General features: G+C 39.5%; 1 protein-coding gene across 2 annotated transcripts in view; it reads right to left on the bottom strand.

Moving 5' to 3' along the window:
- Positions 1 to 20437, bottom strand: part of LOC149212137 (uncharacterized) — a 162304-nt gene that overhangs the window by 70428 nt on the left and 71439 nt on the right. For both annotated transcript variants that reach the window (XM_089391730.1, XM_089391729.1), the window contains one exon: positions 12988 to 13123. In XM_089391730.1, coding sequence (XP_089247856.1) covers positions 12988 to 13123 — 136 coding nt within the window. The remainder of the gene's footprint in view (positions 1 to 12987; positions 13124 to 20437) is intronic.

Genomic DNA, 20437 nt, shown 5'->3' with positions numbered 1-20437 from the left:
TTACTTATTTCAACACCTAGGGTCCCCCCTTGAGTGCCCCATTCATCATTAAGGATCCCATGCATGTCCCAACCCCTAGTGGGCAATGAACTGCCCCACCTTAAGGGGAAAATCATTGTTATATCATACATAGTATGCTCTCATCCCCTAGAGCCCAGACCAGTATAATCAAAGAAAAATCAATAAAAGGCAAAAGGCAAATGAAGAAGGGTGGAAAAACAAAGGTTGAGGTAACTCATGTACCAAAATTGCTCCCTCCTACATTCACACACCCAAACATGTGGGCATACCTCATCATTACCACCCTTGAGCCCATGGCATTTGGCCTTGAGACCCCTGTGTCCCAGTCCACATGGCACCTACCACTTGAAGGATGTACCTTGGACATGTCTTTCCCTTTAGGGGTTGGGAACACCTAATAGGATTGTTTATTGGCCACTCGTACCTAGGGAGGTAACACCAATAGATGCTTTAGCCCCAAATTTGGAAGGGAAACCCATTATGAAGTATCATTTGTGCCCTCGATTAACAAGCTTGTTTCACTTAGATGCATAGTGTACCTAAGGGTGAGGAGACGCATTCGATCTTATGTGTAATTGGCGAGTGGTTTTATCATGGGTTGGGCAAGTTAACTAGGGCCCAAGCCTACCATAGGATCATATTGACACTTTTAGGGGATGGGTTGAGAGCCATGGAACTCTGTCATGTGATATAGCATTGTCTCATCTTATGGGCGCCCTCAACACCTTTAGCGGCTTGTTCATTGCCACACATTATATGGAACATGATGCACTTGGACCAACAGTGCCCCCAGTCGTCTTAGCAGTATATACAGGGTTTGGCAGCTCGTCTGAGGCCCAGAGGAGGTTTGTCTCATCCGTGAGACATGGGAGAGCAAGCAGCATCTTCTGTGCCTTCATTAGAAGCAGTGTATAGTTTTATTTTGCATCAGGAGACCCAAGAGACCATTACTTGTGCCCCAAAGCCACTTTGGAGCATCACATGATCATTTACATAAAGATTAAGGGGCCAACCTCTTGTCCATCATTAATGGAGCCCTCTCTCTCACTATGGCACCTTGAGGACTCAACTCGGCCTTCCATTGGCCCTTCTACACAACGATTTCATCATTTTGGTTCACTTATGGATGGCTTTGTCATCACTTTATGAGCTACTTGGTGGGCTTCTCACCAAGGATTAGTATTTTGCACATTATTTTATTATTGTTGGGGCTAACTAGGCTAGTTCGGATTAGGAAAGGTCACATATAAATAAAACTCTCTCCCATTGTGAGAAAGCATCATCACTTGGGATTTTCGCACTACTAAGAGAATTCAGACTTGCAATTTGGGATTGTTTTGGATGTTTATAAATGCACTTTGACATTTGGATTTGGTTTGGCATCGTTTTGAAGCCTCTTTTTCATTGTTTAATGGATGGATATGCTTAATAATAAATATTGTCTAGTAGGTGCTTCTTTTTGTTGAATATCTTTATGTAATGCTAATGCATGGATTCGTCTTTCCCTTTAGGGGCTAGGAACACCTAATAGGATTGTTTATTGGCCACTCGTACCTAGGGAGGTAACACCAATAGATGCTTTAGCCCCAAATTTGGAAGGGAAACCCATTATGAGGTATCATTTGTGCCCTCGATTAACAAGCTTGTTTCACTTAGATGCATAGTGTACCTAAGGGTGAGGAGACGCATTCGATCTTATGTGTAATTGGCGAGTGGTTTTATCATGGGTTGGGCAAGTTAACTAGGGCCCAAGCCTACCATAGGATCATATTGACACTTTTAGGGGATGGGTTGAGAGCCATGGAACTCTGTCATGTGATATAGCATTGTCTCATATGGGCGCCCTCAACACCTTTAGCGGCTTGTTCATTGCCACACATTATATGGAAGATGATGCACTTGGACCAGCAGCGTCCCCAGTCGTCTTAGCAGTATATACAGGGTTTGGCAGCTCGTCTAAGGCCCAGAGGAGGTTTGTCTCATCCGTGAGACATGGGAGAGCAAGCACCATCTTCTGTGCCTTCATTAGAAGCAGTGTATAGTTTTATTTTGCATCAGGAGACCCAAGAGACCATTACTTGTGCCCCAAAGCCACTTTGGAGCATCACATGATCATTTACATAAAGATTAAGGGGCCAACCTCTTGTCCATCATTCATGGAGCTCTCTCTCTCACTATGGCACCTTGAGGACTCAACTTGGCCTTCCATGGGCCCTTCTACACAATGATTTCATCATTTTGGTTCACTTATGGATGGCTTGGTCATCACTTTATGAGCTACTTGGTGGGCTTCTCACCAAGGATTAGTATTTTGCACATTATTTTATTATTGTTGGGGCTAACTAGGCTAGTTCGGATTAGGAAAGGTCACATATAAATAAAACTCTCTCCCATTGTGAGAAAGCATCATCACTTGGGATTTTCGCACTACTAAGAGAATTCAGACTTGCAATTTGGGATTGTTTTGGATGTTTATAAATGCACTTTGACATTTGAATTTGGTTTGGCATCGTTTTGAAGCCTCTTTTTCATTGTTTAATGGATGGATATGCTTAATATTGTCTAGTAGGTGCTTCTTTTTGTTGAATATCTTTATGTAATGTCTAATGCATGGAATTCGTTCTCATGGTGAAGATTTATGCCCTAATTTATTGAATATGGTGCAAAATTGTGATCTTGGGAAATTTTGCATGTGTTACTCATTGATGATATGAAATGAATGTTCCTAGTGGAGAATTATTGTAATTTGTCCATGAAACTCCATTGACTTTGCTTAAAGAGGGTAATTGTTGAAAGTGGCAACTAGGGCTTCTACTTTTGGCCTCCTTAAGGACCTAATTAGCTCATCTAAAACATTTATGACTCTATACACCCAACGGTCTAGGCACTAATCATATCCCTTCATGGTCATCTTTAACTTCTATCCACAAATTTATTCCTTTTTCTCTCTTCTAAATCTTCGGCCCCTCTCCTTTAGGCATCTAGCTAGGGCATCCCATGAATTGCATTAGAGAGGGAATTTTGAGAATCCGTCTGGATAGGACTCTCCCTCTGTGTTTACTCTATAGGATACCAAAATTTGGTTGAGTTCCCACGATGGATTCTCCACAAATCTTGATGCCTTAGGTGTGCCCTATAAGGGTAACCTAGTTTGAACCTATTGGATTGGTGGCTTTCTTGAGGGTCATATGAGCTTGGTATTCAGTGGAATAAACCTCAAGAGACCCTTTCTTCTATCTTGCCTTGACCTAGTGAAGGCTATGGAGGAATTTCCTCTTACGTATATCTTAAATCCTAGGTCTAGCGTAAGTCGTAATTAGGTCTCTCAACAATAGCAAAAGACTATTTAAGGTGTCTAAGCATCTTACAAAGCTTTGAGAGGTCCTATATCATCTTGGAAGACTTGATCTTAGGTATACTCATCATCATTGAAAATCTCAAGCCCTAAATCTAGATCTTCCTCCTAGGTCTTTTCTTGGAGAGCCTTTAACTTCCTTTGAATCATTGGGCCCTAATTGAGACTCTCCTTGAATGGGCCTTGGGAATCACTTCATACCTTATCATTGATCCCATCATTATAAGTGATTTCCTTCATACTGGGACTCCTCCCATCGGTAAAATTCTGTAAAGAGTAGGGGACACTGACTAAAGTGACAATGGGTCTTTGTCCCATTATTGTCATTTGGGCTAGTCGTTGTCCAATAGGTTCCCCTCCTAGGACCCCTGTTAGATTGTGTGGCAACATTTTTGGCGTCGTTGTAAGGGAAGAAGCGAGTCTACCTTTATGAAATATTCACCTTCTTCCTTAATGACAATATAGATCCTTATTTGGTAACTCCATTGGAAGAACGAAGCCCTAGTTCTTCATTGAACTTCAAAGTCAATGCTTGTAGGGTGAAGCAAGCATCTCTCAAGGCATTTCAAGTTCACGCTAGCAACTCCATACAATGTGCATGGCAATAAATGGCTTACTGGAAAGGCATATTTTATATGTTTCAAGATGATGATCCTCAATCCAATGATCATGATGTCATTAGTAGCCAAGAGGAGTTTGATGCCCCTCTTAATGAATCTCTTGGGAGCCATGAAATTGAGAAGCCTTCCCAATGCCTTGAAAGGGGGTTGTGGTTCTTCCCAAGATATGATGATTGTACTCCACCTTGTTCCTTCCTTGATAATTGGGATGATGTGATTGTGGATGTGTATGAGCAATCTATCTCTTCATGCCATAAGGAGGATATGCCCAAGCTTGCTATTCATCGAAAGTTTATGAGCTTGGTCATTGAGTTCTCCATATTCTCATTGCAAGAAAGGTTGCATGAGTTGGATTCCTCTTTTCCCTCCTCATCCATGATCCTTGATGCATGGTCCTCATATGTTCCTACCCCCCACCCTTACCATTCATCAAGAAAATCTTGAAATGGGAAAAGTGGTATTTGGTTCCCCTACCTCATGATGGTTCATAAGGGGCAGTGCTTTTATATTGATCTAATAATATGTTGGTTATATTGGCTATATGATTACACTTAGTATTTGCATAATGTAACATCCATGGTAGAGTAGAATGTATTGCATATTGAATTCTGCATGGCTAACATCAACATATCATGTTCTCATGCTAGAGTAGATGCATTTAGTTTGGACTTGCATTTTAGAATAGAAATTTATTTCCAGTATGGTTTGTATTATTTGATGAAAACATGGGCAATAAAAGTACGCAAGGACAGATGCTTCCAACAATTGTTTGTGATGCAAAGGATACAGACCTGTGGTCCCAGAGGATCATTGGTGTTCTCATGACCTCCTCGTTCAAGTACATGGTTCATGCACTCTACAAAGAGCTCATGTCCCAATTGGAGCTAGATGTTACCCACCACCTATGGGTGACCCAATAGGAAATAATTTCTCCTAGATTTTTCTTTAATCGGCAACCAACAACCCCGACACCCACCAGTGTAGCCGATATTGTGCCAACTGATATCCGCTCCCTGAGCCAGTGACATGTCCCCTTGCCCAATTGTCGAGAACGTATGTTTGAAGGTGGGTCATCCAATCTTAAAGGTATGTCTTTCATTGTGCAATCGAGTGTTTATACGTGTTTTTCCTGGGGAACTCTTGGGTATGGATTATTGGGTAACTTGGAAGGAAGGGTTTCAACTGTAGTCTTGTTCCCTCACCTTAAATGGGGGGTTAATCGTCAACCCTAGTCCTGTGGGATCTTCCCTATTGTATTAGGGCTTCAGGATGGTCACTACTTTTGAAAACCTAAATTTGGTGGCCCAGTCCCATTTTCCCATTCCATAATTTTCACTCCCCTCCATACATTACATGCCCTATTTCATCATCTTCCCCTCTAGGTCCATGTGACTGTTGGGTCCATAAGGCTCTGGTACCCCCCTCCCCTTGTCCACATGTCTGGGCTAGGCCTGGAATAATACCTCGAAGGTTGATGCAGCTAAAAAAAGATAAAAGCATGCCATGCCCACATACAAAAGGAAATAATACCACAAAATGCAAAAGATGGTCGAGACAATAAAATATTAGCATGTGAGCAAAAGCCAAGCATGGGTTCTACCCCTTTATCAGTATGGTGATCACCTTGGTTCCTAAGGCCCCCCTTGAGTGCCCCCTGCATCATTAAGGAACCCATGCATGTCCCAACCCCTAGTGGGCGACGAGTTGCCCAACTTAAGGGAGTAATCACTATTATATCATACACAGCATGTTCTCATCCCCTGGAGCCCCGAGCAGTATAATCAAAGAAAAATCAATAGAAGGCAAAAGGCAAATGAAGAAGGGTGCAAAAACAAAGGTCAGGTAAATCATGTACCACGATTGCTCCCTCCTACATTCATACACCCAAACATGTGGGCATCCCTCATCATTACCACCCTTGATCCCATGACATTTGGCCTTGAGACCCACGTATCCCAATCCACATCATCATTATCCACATGGCACCTACCACTTGAAGGATGTACCTTGGATATGTATTTCCCTTTAGGGGCTAGGAACACCTAATTGGATTGTTTATTAGCCACTCCTACCTATGGAGGTAACACCATTACATGCTCTAAGCCCCAAATTGGAAGGGAAACCCATTATGAAGTCTCATTTGTGCCCTTGATTAACAAGCTTGTTTCACTTAGATGCATATTGTACCTGAGGGTGAGGGTTGGGCAACTTAACTGGCAAGTGGTTTCATCATGGGTTGGGCAACTTAACTAGGGCCCAAGCCCACTAAAGGATCATACTGACACTTTTAGGGGATGCGTTGAGAGCCATGGGACTCTGTCATATGATATAGCATTATCTCAACTCATGGGCGCCCTCAGCACCTTTAGCAGCTTGTTCATTTCCCCACATTATATGCGAGATGCACTTGGGCCAACAGTGCCCCTAGATGGCTTAGCAGTATATACAAGGTTTGGCAGCTAGTCTGAGGCTCAGAGGAGGTTTGTCTCATCCATGAGACATGGCAGGGCAAGCACTATCTTTTGTGCCCACATTTAGAGCAGTATATAGGTTTATTTTTCATAGGGAGACCCATGAGACCATTACTCGTGCCCCAATCCACTTTAGAGCACCAAATGTGAACACTAGACATGATATTTGCCACGTTATGAACACGTTGAGCCAATTCTTGGTTGAGCACTGACATGTGCATTGGGTTGTAGCAAAACATATTCTGAGATATTTGCATGGTACCATTGAATATGGTATGAAATATGCTTCTAATGGAGAATGACAGCTACATGGATTTACTGATGATAATTGAGATGGAAGCTCTAATGATAGAAGGAGCACTTATAGATTTTGTTTTGGTTTGGGCTTCGTTATGATCTAATGGTCTACTAGAAAGTAAACTTTTGTTGCTTTAAATATGCTGAAGTTGAGTATATAGTAGCATGTTCAGCTTGTTATGAAGTTGTGTGGCTTTGAAAATTGTTTGATGGTTTATTTGATCAAGTGTTGGAATCGACCATTATATATTGTGATAATCAAAGTTTTGTGAAGCTTTCTGAGAATCTGGTGTTTCATGATAGGTCGAAGCACATTGAGATCAAGTATCATTACATCTGGAATATTGTCAAGAGGCGAGTTGTGACTCTGTGAGGCTTGAGTATGTCCCTACTAATGAGCAGGTTATTGATGTATTGACAAAGTTGTTGTCCCGAATGAAGTTTGCATATTTCAAAGAACAACTTGGAGTTGTTGAGAAACCTCCCTAAGAGAAAGGGAGCACTGATTGTATAGCATCATATGATGGACAATATTCCTCAGGCTGTGATTGGGAGACCTATGAATTGGTAGGGAAGATTATCACTCCCTTAGGTCAATTGACGGAAGGGCAACGAGTCTGGTTGGGGAGCTTGGTTCCGAGGCATGGAGTGATCCTTGAGATTTTTACTGGGAAACCAGTTTGGTCGAGGATATTGATTTTGTGATCTCACCCTTAGGTAGTGATCAAAAGACCTATGGATTGGTCGACGAGATTAATCTCAAGTTTCCTCCCTTACGCTGTGGGCCGGGAGACCTATGGATTGGTTGGGGAGATGTATCTTGTGCATATGATTGGTTTGGCCTCATTGATTGATCCCACTGGTCAGTAGGGCACTAATCTGGATGCCATGGGCTTGTGGCTTGTGGGATGCGTTGGATGCTATGGATTTTCCTTATGATGAGACTGATAATCTCTCCCTTAGGTTGTGGGTCGGGGGACCTATGGATTGGTCGGGGATATTGATCTTGATAAAGAGAGAGACTTGTGCTTATCCCTTAGGTTGTGAGTCAAGAAACCTATGGATTGGTCGGGGAGATTGATCTTGAGAGGGAATGAAAAGTACCTCCCTAGCTAAGAGGGAGTGTTGAAAAATTGGGTAGCTATGGTCAACATTTTCATTGGAAAATAATGGAGACATTTCATATTCTCAACTTTAACCAAGTCAGCCTCAAAAAGGACAAGTCGGCCCCACATGCGTGAAAAGGCACCTCCTCAACTACATATAAATATGACTTCGTTGGAGCTCATTTTGGAATCTCATCACACAACAAATTCAATCTGAAATTGCAGGAACTCTCACACGTGTGAAGGAAGACAAGAGCATCTTTGACTAGTGTTGACTTTCTATTTTTTTACTACATTGACCAATGTTGACTTGTCCTTCTATTGTTTGACCAAACTGCTTTGAAGGGCTAATATTTTGTGGCATCTTTGACTGTGGCTCCCGAATTTCAATCTTGTTGACTGTGTGATCTACATTGACTTTCATTGACTTTCTGTGGTGATTCTCTGTGTTGACCTGCAATTTGACCGAACTTCTACAAGACAAAATACGACTTGTTGACTTGACTTTGATTGTGGAAAAGATTAGTATGGTTTCTCTCTCATTTGACTAGTTTGACTCAGATATTTTGGATGGTCAATAATTGACCTTTGACCGGTTATTGTATAAGTTGGAATTGGGCAAAATTTATCTCTAATAAGGAAAAACTCGTTGGGTTTTTCAACTCATTGGTTTTTCCCTGGCTATGAGCCTAATTTTTGGTGTCCCTTGTCTCTTGTTTACTATTCAATGTGATCTCTATTGCTCTATTGATGAAATTCAATGTTTTTCATGTATAACTGCTTAATGATTGGAATGTTAGAAGAAGTTTAATTATGTCACTAGAAGTAGTTATCAATTTTTTAAAAACTATACTAGTCTTGATTGCACTAGAAAATCAACACCTATATCCACATCACCTAGAGCCATATAATCTAGAATACCCTTTAGGTGATCACCGGAAAGCTTCGCTTGTGGTGCAATCCCACAAAAGAGCAGGAGGTAGATTATTGAGGTGACAATAGCAATTTCCCTCATTGTTGCAACAAGGTCTGGCCTTTGCCTTCTGAGGCCTCTCGCAAGGCCTGCCAGATTTTGTAGCAACAAGCCCCAAAGTGCTAAGTTGTTCCACCAAGGGATCCATATATCCTCATATCCAATCATTTAGAAAGGAATGTGACGCAAGAAAAACCCCCAAAAGGCAATTTCCCTAGTTTTCATAATTACCTTACGTGAGCCTGTGGGTTATGGCCCACCTATACCAATCGGAAACGTTACATTGGTGGATTTTAAACAAAACCCAACCAACCACCGAACAGCAGAATGACGCATAATCCGCCAACTAAGCCGGTTCCACCTGAATGCATAAGACTGGACTCCAAATGAAATAAACCAGCGTCCATGAACTCCTTAGGTTCGCACAGTAATCCTCCGATCGCACATCGCATATTCTTTCAGCCACGGTTCATGAAATATTGATGGGAAACTGATCGTTTATCCTCCACCGTTTGATCAAGACACGCTTGATCTAACGGTCAATAGTGGTATCGCACAGACCACTTGCGCGACGCTCATCCGACCTTATGGAGCCAATAAGAATTATCAGTCCTCGATCCATAAATGTTTGGGTCCGTTCAGAGATTATCGTTCGATCATCTTTAGGGCCGATATCTGTTAGATAACGGAATCAATCAAATCCTATAGTTTGCGGCCCTTCAACTAGCACACGGATTATCAAGCTCTCAACCCCAATAGTTGACTATGACATAAGTGTTGAAAATGAAATCGACGGTTTTGATTGACTGTGGGCCTTCGACCATGATCCAAGCATTCGTACTCTCCTATCCCCCGTGGTCTATTCCTCCACGATTCATATCTGTTGATTTAAACGATCCGACGACTCCCTCTGCGCTTGTTTGCTTATGATGGAATTCACCTTTCCACCCAGATTAACTCTGCCTACACACCCACGACACTTATACAACAGTTAACGAGTTTTACATTGGATCCCCATCGATCCTTACAGTGATCGATGGTCAATCAACAATCTCGTGAGACGGAATTTCACTCATAGTAATGAATATTATGTAAATCATACACAGGCATACAGAAATCCACATAACACGTATATCTTATATTACACACAGAATTAGATTACATTCTAAGGCATTTCAACCTTAGTCACAATTCTCCTCTCGACTACATTGAATCCACACTCTCTGTCTATGCTCTCCCTCTCACTCTCTCTGTTTTTCTGTCACACAACACAGACTCTTTATAGAGAAATTACAAAGTCATGGATCATCTCAGATCACGATTTCCTCTCACAAATTGCCTAAATCTCTCAACGCACATACCTGGCAAATAATTACATTAAATTAAGTCTTCTAGAGACTTATCAATTCCATCAAATTAGCTCATTTTTAACAAAAATTTGCTCCCGATTTACATGATTGTCCACGTGTCCTCCTCCATAGCTCTGACTTTGACTTTTGATTAAGGGTGGTCGGATGCTCCTGCATCAGACTCCCGAGGCACAAAAATTTATGACCTCCGGGTCATATGCTTCTCCATCCCATAGCAATTCTATCCACTTCCTCAATGGAACTGCTTTCATGATCTTTCTGTGAGCTGCACAAAACCTCTACAGTATCAATCTCCTCTGTCACACAATACCTCACCAAGCTTCTCTCCTCTAAGCTCAGTCTTTTGGCATCTCTCTGGTTCTCTCTTCTTTGGAACCATTTGAGCACTCCATGCTCTAGGCTGCAGCAATCTTCTCACCTTCTTCTGCCGCTACCTGTACGACAATATGAAGATCACAAACTCACCAATATTCACACAACTGTACCTCCTCCTTTCTCTTAAAATGACGCGGGCGATCAATTGAACAGCAACTGAATAGCACAATTGAACAACAACAATTGAACGACAATTGAACAGCAACTGAACAGCAATTGAACAGCAGTTGAACAGCAACTGAACAGCAATTGAACAGCAATTGAACAACAACTAAACAACAATTGAACAGCAATCGAACAGTAATCGAACAGCAATTGAACAGCAACTGAACAACAATTGAACAACAATTGAACAGCAATTGAACAGCATTTGAACAGCATTCGTCCCACGTTGACTTTCACATTGACTTTCCCCTTTTTGCACACAAAATCTTCTTTCTACTCGCAAGAAACCTTTCCCTGCTCTAATACCACTTTGACGCAGGAAAAACGGCCAAAAGGCAATTTCCCTAGTTTTCATAATTACCTTACGTGAGCCTGTGGGTTATGGCCCACCTATACCAATCGGAAAAGTTACATTGGTGGATTTAAAACAAAACCCAACCAATCACCGAACAGCAGAATGACGTATAATCCGCCAACTAAGTTGGTTCCACCTAAATGCATAAGACCATACTCCAAATGAAATAAACCCGTGTCCATGAACTCCTCGGGTCCGCACAACAATCCTTCGATCGCACATCGCATTTCGCAATTCTTCCAACCACGGTTCATGAAATATTGCAATGCGAAACTGATCGTTGATCCTCCACCGTTTGATCAAGACACACTTGATCTAACGGTCGATAGTGGTATCGCACGGACCACTTGTGCGACCTCACCCGACCTTACGAAGCCGATAAGAATTATCAGTCCTCAATCCATAAATGTTCGGGTCTGTTCGGAGATTATCATTCGATCATCTTTATGGTCGATATCCGTTAGATAACAAAATCAATCAAATCCTACAGTCTGTGGCCCTTCAACTAGCATGCAGATTATCAAGCTCTCAACCCCCGTAGTTGACTATGACATAAGCATTGAAAATGAAATCGACGATTTTGATTGAGTGCGGGCCTTCGACCATGATCCAGGCATCAGTGCTCTCCTATCCCCCGTGGTCTATTCCTCCACCATTCATATCCATTGATCTAAACGATCCGACGGCTCCCTCTACGCTTGTTTGCTTATGATGGAATTCACCTTTCCACCCAGATTAACTCTGCCTACACACCCACGACACTTATACAACAGTTAACGAGTTTTACATTGGATCGCCATCGATCCTTATAGTGATCGGTCGTCGATCAACAATCTCGTGACACGCAATTTCACTCATAGTGATGAATATATATGTAAATCAAAAACATGCATACAGAAATCCACATAACACGTATATCTTATATTACACATAGAATTAGATTACATTCTAAGGCATTTCAGCCTTAGTTACAATTCTCCTCTCGACTACATTGAATCCGCACTCTCGGTCTATGCTCTCCCTCTCACTCTCTCTATTTTTCTGTCACACAACACAGACTCTTTACAGAGAAATTACAAAGTCGTGCATCATCTCAGATCACGATTTCCTCTCACAAATTGCCTAAATCTCTCAACGCACATACTTGGCAGATAATTACATTATATTAAGTCTTCTAGAGACTTATCAATTCCATCAAATTAGCTCGTTTTTAACATAAAATTTGCTCCCAGTTTACATGATTGTCCATGTCTCCTCCTCCATAGCTCTAACTTTGACTTTTCATTAAGGGTCCTCAGATGCTCCTGCATCAGAATGGAAACTAAAACACCACATGATCAAATGTAATGTTATCTCTATGATAAACAAGAATATAAGGCAATACGTCATCCAACATCTAGCACATCATCATCCATGTCATCGACAATCCATGAAACCAAGTTAGCACCCTAACCATCCATAGCTCTTTCACTACTACAGACCTCAAGCAAATTGAGGAGTGGCAATATTCACAAGTACAAGCAATACCAACATCAACAAAAGGAGTGCCTAAAGCATCTCCCACCCATGAAATACACAAGAAAAGCAATGTCAATACCAAAGCAAAGAATGAGAACAAAGAGTTGTAGCAAAGCATAACATAAATATTTAAAATGTTGATAGCAAGTTAATGCTAAATGCATTTATAGTTCTTGATGTATATGCATATATAATAGCCAATTTGCAAGAGGAAGGTTGTATGATTAGGAACCATATTTTAGTTGCATTTTTAAGCTTAGCCATGTAAACTATTATTCAAGACAACCACCCTGTACCATTTGGTGCTTTCAAAACATTATGTTTAACAAAGTTGAGAAAAAAAAAGTTGAAAAAATCTTACATGCCAAGGGGAGCATAGACCCTATTGTATGCAAACTTTATATCCTCTGGTTTCAAATTGCAACCTTCAAAGAAATGCACTATGTCCGTCTTCAAGGTTTTTCGTGCAATACCAGTCAATTTTCCATATGCTAAACCTGTTAAAATCAATGAAGAGATTTTCAAGATAAGTTAACAAATCCATATCAATAGACAAGTACTTATATAATAAGCCATGTAAAGTTAATTGTGCCCATTTTTAAGTAAGGAAAGTAAGAAGGCAACACAAATATTGAGCACAACTAAGTATATAAACGTTGACCACACCGACATTAGTACTTGCAAAGATAAGTACACAAAACTAAAGCTTCAACAATGATGATACTTTTTGAAAGATATAAAAGGTGAGAATTGCTCACATAATGTTGCTTCATCTATAAAGAAATCAATATACTAGTTAATCCTAGTAATGTACTTCTAACGCAACATCAAAAGTAAGCATCCCAATATCTTTCACCCATCCTCAAGTACATACTAATATTAACCATCTTTAGCACCTCCATGGATCAGATCACCCTTATCAATTCTCAAAAGCAACTAATGTTACATTTTTATTTTATGACTGCAACGTAGATTTTTGACACAAGGACAACAGACAACTAATTTTCTATTGCAATGATGCCATAATTTGGTTCAAAATATAGATGCAATACAAGGTTGTCTCTAAAAGTTTTCAATTGGACAAATTAATGATAAATCAAAGGGCTTGACAAGTGAAATCTAAATATTTTTAAAGGACTGGAAAAGGTTCTTATCATTGGCACAAATTACAAGAACGAGTAATCTACCATAATGGTGTAATAACCGAATTCAGATCTATATTCCTAAAGGAAGCCCTAGAAAAAGTAGTCAACTACAAAGAGTCATGAAAGACCAATGAGATCAATCAAGAGATCCTAAATTTTTCATAAGAAAAAAAGGGGAACTCTTCAAGTATGACAAAGTCTGGAATAGATTACATAGAGTATATCCTCATTAAAAAAATCACTTGAAAGCATAGAAAGTTGTTAAGTTGATCTCCAATCAAGTTTTGAGTTATCTTTCTTGGAGCCTTTTTCTTTATAAAACCTACACAAGGTGTTAAATGATATGTTTAAGCCCCCAATTACCTGTCCATCATGTTAATGCCATCTTGTGCTCCTAAATGACTGGTAAAGGAAAATCTAGGGAAACTTTAAGGTAATTTGAAGCTACGCCATGTTAGTGTTAATATTTTCTTAGTAAGTAGTATCAAGATAAAATCATTGCTATTAATGCTATTAATATGATTAATATCTTATGAAGGTATTATTAATAGTGAATTTTCCTTGGGCAAGTCGAGCGTTAAATTCCAACATGTCCCTGAGTACAGTCATGATGGAATTCTTCAAATTTCATCTTGATTTATTAGGTATCAATGGTTAGTGGAAACATTAGTAATAGATTCAACAATGACCATTTGTGAATACCTCAAAGAGGCTTAGCTTGGAAACACCATATTTAGTGCATCAATTCATATTTTCAAAGTTCAACAAGCTTTCCTAAGCATGTAGTGGACATGTATTATTGTTAACTTTCCTTGAATAAAGCGTGAGAGAGATGTGCAAGGGGATTCAAGGTTGTGCGTGAGGAGCCATCGAGAAAGGATTTCATGTAGCTTGTGATAGGCATGTCAGGACAATTTAGTTGAATTATGGATGAGTCAGTCGCATAGGGAGCAACAAGGTCTGGTACAAGTGGTGCCACAAAGTAAAGGATCATGCCATGTTGGGCATGATTGAGTAGTTGTAAGATGCAATGGCCAACAAAGTCACTGGCAAGGGATCTACCGCAACAAGCATGAGCTTGCAGTGTTTGGAAAAGCATGGTACAAAGGACAGTACCAGTGAGATTTTCCAACAAAATTGGCAAAGTTCAACCATTATATGGAGAGAGCAAGACTATACAATTCAAGGGATGGCAGTGGATTTAATGGATGTCTCAAAGGATTGAGACAGATCCATAAGGAAAAATCTTTGCAGATCTACAAACCAACAAGGTTCTTCTGGGTGCCGGAAGGACTTAGCATAGGGGCCACAAGAAGAAGTAAAGAGTGACAAAGAACAAGGAGCAGGGAACTCTGAAGATTGAGCAACTCTGAGGGAGTCAACCTTCAAGTTCAAAAAGGGACAAACAGTTAACATATTCCCCCAACTCTATCAATAAGGTCTCTTAGTACAAGCAAGAGCAAGAGGGTTACAGGAACTAGGCAATGGACGGCAAGATTTCAAGGATGTTTCTAGACCAAATGGCAAGGAAGGATTCTAGTTCAGAGGGAGCAACCAAGGCAATTGATGCAATTCCAAGATCAAAGTAACTTCCAAGTGGCAAAAGCACCTCCCTCGGTAAGAGGGAGTGTTGATGTTTATAGCTCGGGAAAGTACTTTTGCATAGCCCTAAGTGCCTTGGCGCGCAAAAGTTTCCCAAGATCTCCTTAGACACTTGCTCTAGTGTGATAAAGTTGTTTTATTAACTTAACCTAAATTAGACTTAGGAAAAGCACATAATTATTATGATGGCTTATTGAACTAAAGTAAACTTAGGAAAAGCACATAATTATTATGATGGCTTATTGACCTAAAGTAAACTTAGGAAAGGTAAAGTAAATTACTTTAGTGATTATGTTTTCATCTCAGCCCTAGATATCAAGTGAGGCAAGATCTAATCTCGGTCGTCAATCACCTTGGAGATTAAGGTTAAGGATTTAGCTCAATGCAAAGTTATAAAAGCAAGGCTAAGGAGAAGGAGAAGGTACACCATATTGCAACACAAGATTGAGGGAGGCATCTCAGTGAGCGTGTTGGATCTGAGGAAGGGGTAGCAAGGAGATCCAGATCAGCCAAGGAGGGCTTGATCAAATGGATCAAATCCAACATAGTATGTACTTCCTTAGTTTGCCCATTTTCCTAGGAAAGGAGACCAAGTAAGCTTAGAATTTTAATGAAGAACTCTGATTGGGCAAAATCTATTGTGTCATTTTTGTAATTGAGATTGGTACATTTTGCTTCCGCTAAATTTTTGTGTTAATAAATATAGCTATGCATTTAATCAATATGTCATTAATTTGTAAGGAATTAAGTGTGGGGTGCAAGGATACAGGAATTCTAACACAATTACCTTATATCTTCATGAACATATGTACTACAATGATATCATCTCCATATGATATATCCAATAGGAAGTGTTGGTTTGAGGACCCACAGTGTAGCTTCCAATAAAAGAGGGCTCCATACATTGGTGTAAAATATCATTCCATGTGTCAGTATAGCTTCTTAATTAAAAGGCCACATGAAGTTATGGCACCAAGTAGATATGGAAATGGTGCCCCACGACTTTTTAAATATGAGCCCCACATTAAAATAAGATTTACCTTCCTCCACACGTGTGTTATCATATAATCCTGCCCCATTGAAGATAAGGTTTAAGGTGTAAAAAGGGGATGGCCCCATTAAAATAAACAATGTGCTTACCTCCGCATATGTGCCAATGAGGAGTATACCGCACACAGATTTTGTACCAAACAACATAGAAGTGGTACCTCCTAGCAAACACCACGATAGGCCACAGTCATAATAATAAAAGACAATGAGATGTATGAGTGTTAGGCTAGGCTAACCATGAACAACATAATAAACCACCATAGAACATCTCACAACCATCAACAAAGGCATCAAGTGAAAGCATCAACTCCTAACTCAAAGTTCCATCAACCAAAGATATACAATCATGAAAAGAGAACCAATTACCAAGAAAATACACAACATAACCCACATCTTCATCTGACCAAGGAGAGGTGAGATTCCCCCAACAAATATTTCCATCAAGTGGTCAAATGCAACAAAGAGAAAGGGGCTCCATGAAGATGTATCCCCCAAGCCAATCCAATGCTCAAGAGTACTAGTAGCAAGCCTCCATCAATGTGATCAAAATCACAAGGATCCTCATACAATATAAGTTGTAATTTGTAACAGGTCCAACATAGGTCAACATTATGGTTTTTGCACTTTCAAAAGTAATTATGTTTTAGATACTATTTATTGAATACAACATTAGACCCAAATTTGAGAGCAAACTTAAACCATGAAAAATTAGGTCAAAACAAAGGTTTCCACTTTTAAAGTTTGACCATCATTTTAGTACCTTTATGGTGAAGAGCATGTACGGTCAAATTTTATGTCATTTTGAGACAAGAAAAATAGATCAAAATAAGGGCTTTTGCACCTTCCAGAAGCAATGGTTGACCAAGGAATACCCATGTGATATTTTCATGTTGAGTTTGGCACCTTTCTTCATTATCCATTTCCAGATATTTTCACTAAGAGAGAAAAATGCCCAAGTTAAGATGTTGAGTTACTTGTTGCCCAAGTAATTGACATGTGGAGAAGCGGACTTGTTGTCCAAGTAGTGAAGGAAGGTGCATTCTTCATGAAGAAAGGTTTTCATTATATTATGAACTTCACATGATCCATTAGTATTGCATGGAAAAGTGTGATCGACCTAGGAGGAGTCTAGTTCAATCTAACTTGAGTTTTACTATAGTTCATTATAGTTTGACAATTCAGTTGAGTTTATCTTGATGCAATCTAGTTTAGTTGACCTTCACTTTAGTTCACCCTAGTGCAATTGAGTTCACTTCAACTCAATTTAATGGACCCCTCTTTTTCAATGTACCTCTCTTTGAGTTCACCCTAGTTTGACTTCAATTCACTTGAGTTTAGTTCATGCCCATGTTATTCATAGAGTTGCTTGTTCCTTAAAAAACTCTATTCAAGGAGGATGAAAATATGACATACCTAGTTATTATTTTTGAGTTTTCGATTGATCTATTCATGGACTACAGACTAATTCACACTAATGGATCTTGTTAACCTACACAAATTTGGGTGTTAAGATCCAACATATGTTCACGGACATTATACAAGTTAAGCTCAACATTACAAGGTTCACCATTCAGAATCAACAATTTGTGAACATTGTACGAGGTGGACTCAACATATCAAAGTTCACCGTCCAACATCAACATTTGTGAGTACCTTGGCCATATGGGTACCTTGTTGCAGAGTTTTATACCATCCCGACCTTGTTTGACAGTTGTAATATATGAGGGTTTGGAGATTATCCAAAGATTAGTATTTTAGGAGGCTAGAACACGTTGTGCTATTTCTAGTAGGTTTCTAGAGATCTCCTTTTAGGAGGTTTCTAGTTTTGGCTTCTAGATATCTATTTTTAGTCGTCCTTCCCCATGCATAATTTAGTGTAACAATAACATTAAATTAATTTCTTTTCCTTAAATGTCTCATGACTCTATCCTTGGATGCCTTTGCGTTGCATGTGAATTGAACGGCAATAAAAAAAATTGAATATAAATAAAAGGACTACAAAAATATTTGACCCTCATGATTCTTTTCATGAAAAGCAACGGTGAATATCAAATTCAAGCACCAAGTGCAATAATAGCTCATTGTTTTCACTTCCAGTTCACCTTGGATCAATTGCATTACCAACATCTACTCCAACGAAAATGAAATTCTTTGTTACCCATTTAGGACAAAAAAATATGTTTGCAATGGAAACCCTTGCAACACACTTCAGAAGAATAAATTTAGCCATACACCCAATCAATGATCGATTCCAAGTTGATCTAGTTGTAAGTTCAAACCTGATGCTAGTGTTGTGGTCACTATCAAACCCTCAAGATTTCCAACTAAAATACTACTACATGCACCACTAGTCGATTGTCAAAGGAAGCTTACTCTGGACATCTTTTCATCAAATATAACATCTCGTGAACATAATTCTTCTTGCTTGATCCAGCCATACAAACAATAAGACTCCAACTCTTCAAAAATTCCAAAAATGGCACATGCAAGACTCTGAGTTAATTTTCTTCCACTTGTTGTTAGGTATATATGCCCATATAAGATGGAAAAATGTCCTCAAATGCTAAACGAACGGTTTCTTGCCACTACATTTTTCAGTAATGGATCTTATTAACCTACACAAATTTGGGTGTTAAGATCCAACATATGTTCCCGGACATTATACAGGTTAAGCTCAACATTACAAAGTTCACCATTCAGAATCAACAATTTGTGAACAATGTACAAGGTGGACTCAACATTACAGAGTCACCATCCAACATCAACATTTGTGAGTACCTTGCCATATGTGTACCTTGTTGCAGAGTTTTATACCATCCCGGCCTTGTTCGATAGTTGTAATACATGAGGGTTTGGAGATTATCTAAAGATTAGCATTCCAAGAGGATAGAACACGTTGTGTTATTTCTAGTAGGTTTATAGAGATCTCCTTTTAGGAGGTCTCTAGTTTAGGCTTCTAGGTATCTATTTTTAGTCATCCTTCCCTATGCATAACTTAGTGTAATAATAGCATTACATTAATTTATTTTCCCTAATTGTCTCATGACTCTATCCTTGGATCCCTTTATGTTGCATGTGAATTGAACAGCAATAAAAAAAATTTGAATATAAATAAAACGACTACAAAAATATTTGACCCTCATGATTCTTTTCATGAAAAGCAACGGTGAATATCAAATTCAAGCACCAAGTGCAATAATAGCTCATTGCTTTTCACTTCTAGTTCACCTTGGATCAATTGCATTGCCAACATCTACTCCAATGAAAATGATATTCTTTGTTACCATTTAGGACAAAAAAAATATTTTGCAATGGAAACCCTTGCAACACACTTTGGATGAATAAATTTAGCCATAAACCCAATCAATGATCGATTCCAAGTTGATCTAGTTGTAAGTTCAAACCTGAAGTTGGTGTTGTGGTCACTATCAAACCCTCAAGATTTCCAACTAAAATACTACTACATGCACCACTAGTAGATTGACAAAGGAAGCTTACTCCAGACATCTTTCCATCAAATATAACATCTCGTGAACATAATTCTTCTTGCTTGATCCAGCCATACAAACAATAAGACTCCAACTCTTCAAAAATTCCAAAAATGGCACATGAAAGACTCTTTGAGTTGATTTTCTTCCACTTGTTGTTAGGTATATATGCCCATACAAGATGGCAAAAGGTCCTCAAATGCTAAACGGACGGTTTCTTGCCACTACATTTTTCAAAAAGGATCGCTTCCCACATTGCTATGGTTGGAACTTTGTTAGAATATAGTTTGAACAAGCTATTGCTTCTACCCGAAAGCTATCAACATACCCTTTGCTTCAAGCAAACTTCTAGACATCTCAATTCACACTGTATTTTTCCTTTTTATAACTCCATTCCACTCAGGGCTATATGGTACTAATCTCTACAATAAGATGATTTTATGAAAAATAACCTTCAAAGTCGCCGGTACTCCGCATGTCAATAGGGGTACGAAAAACTTTTGCGGCATTTTATCACCACAATTGT

This window comes from Pinus tabuliformis, chromosome 1_1 (genome assembly GCF_031772625.1).
Source record: "Pinus tabuliformis cultivar Carrire ecotype Pingquan chromosome 1_1, CPIR1, whole genome shotgun sequence".
Classification (NCBI taxonomy): Eukaryota; Viridiplantae; Streptophyta; class Pinopsida; order Pinales; family Pinaceae; genus Pinus; species Pinus tabuliformis.
This window is presented reverse-complemented; position numbering and strand designations above follow the sequence as displayed.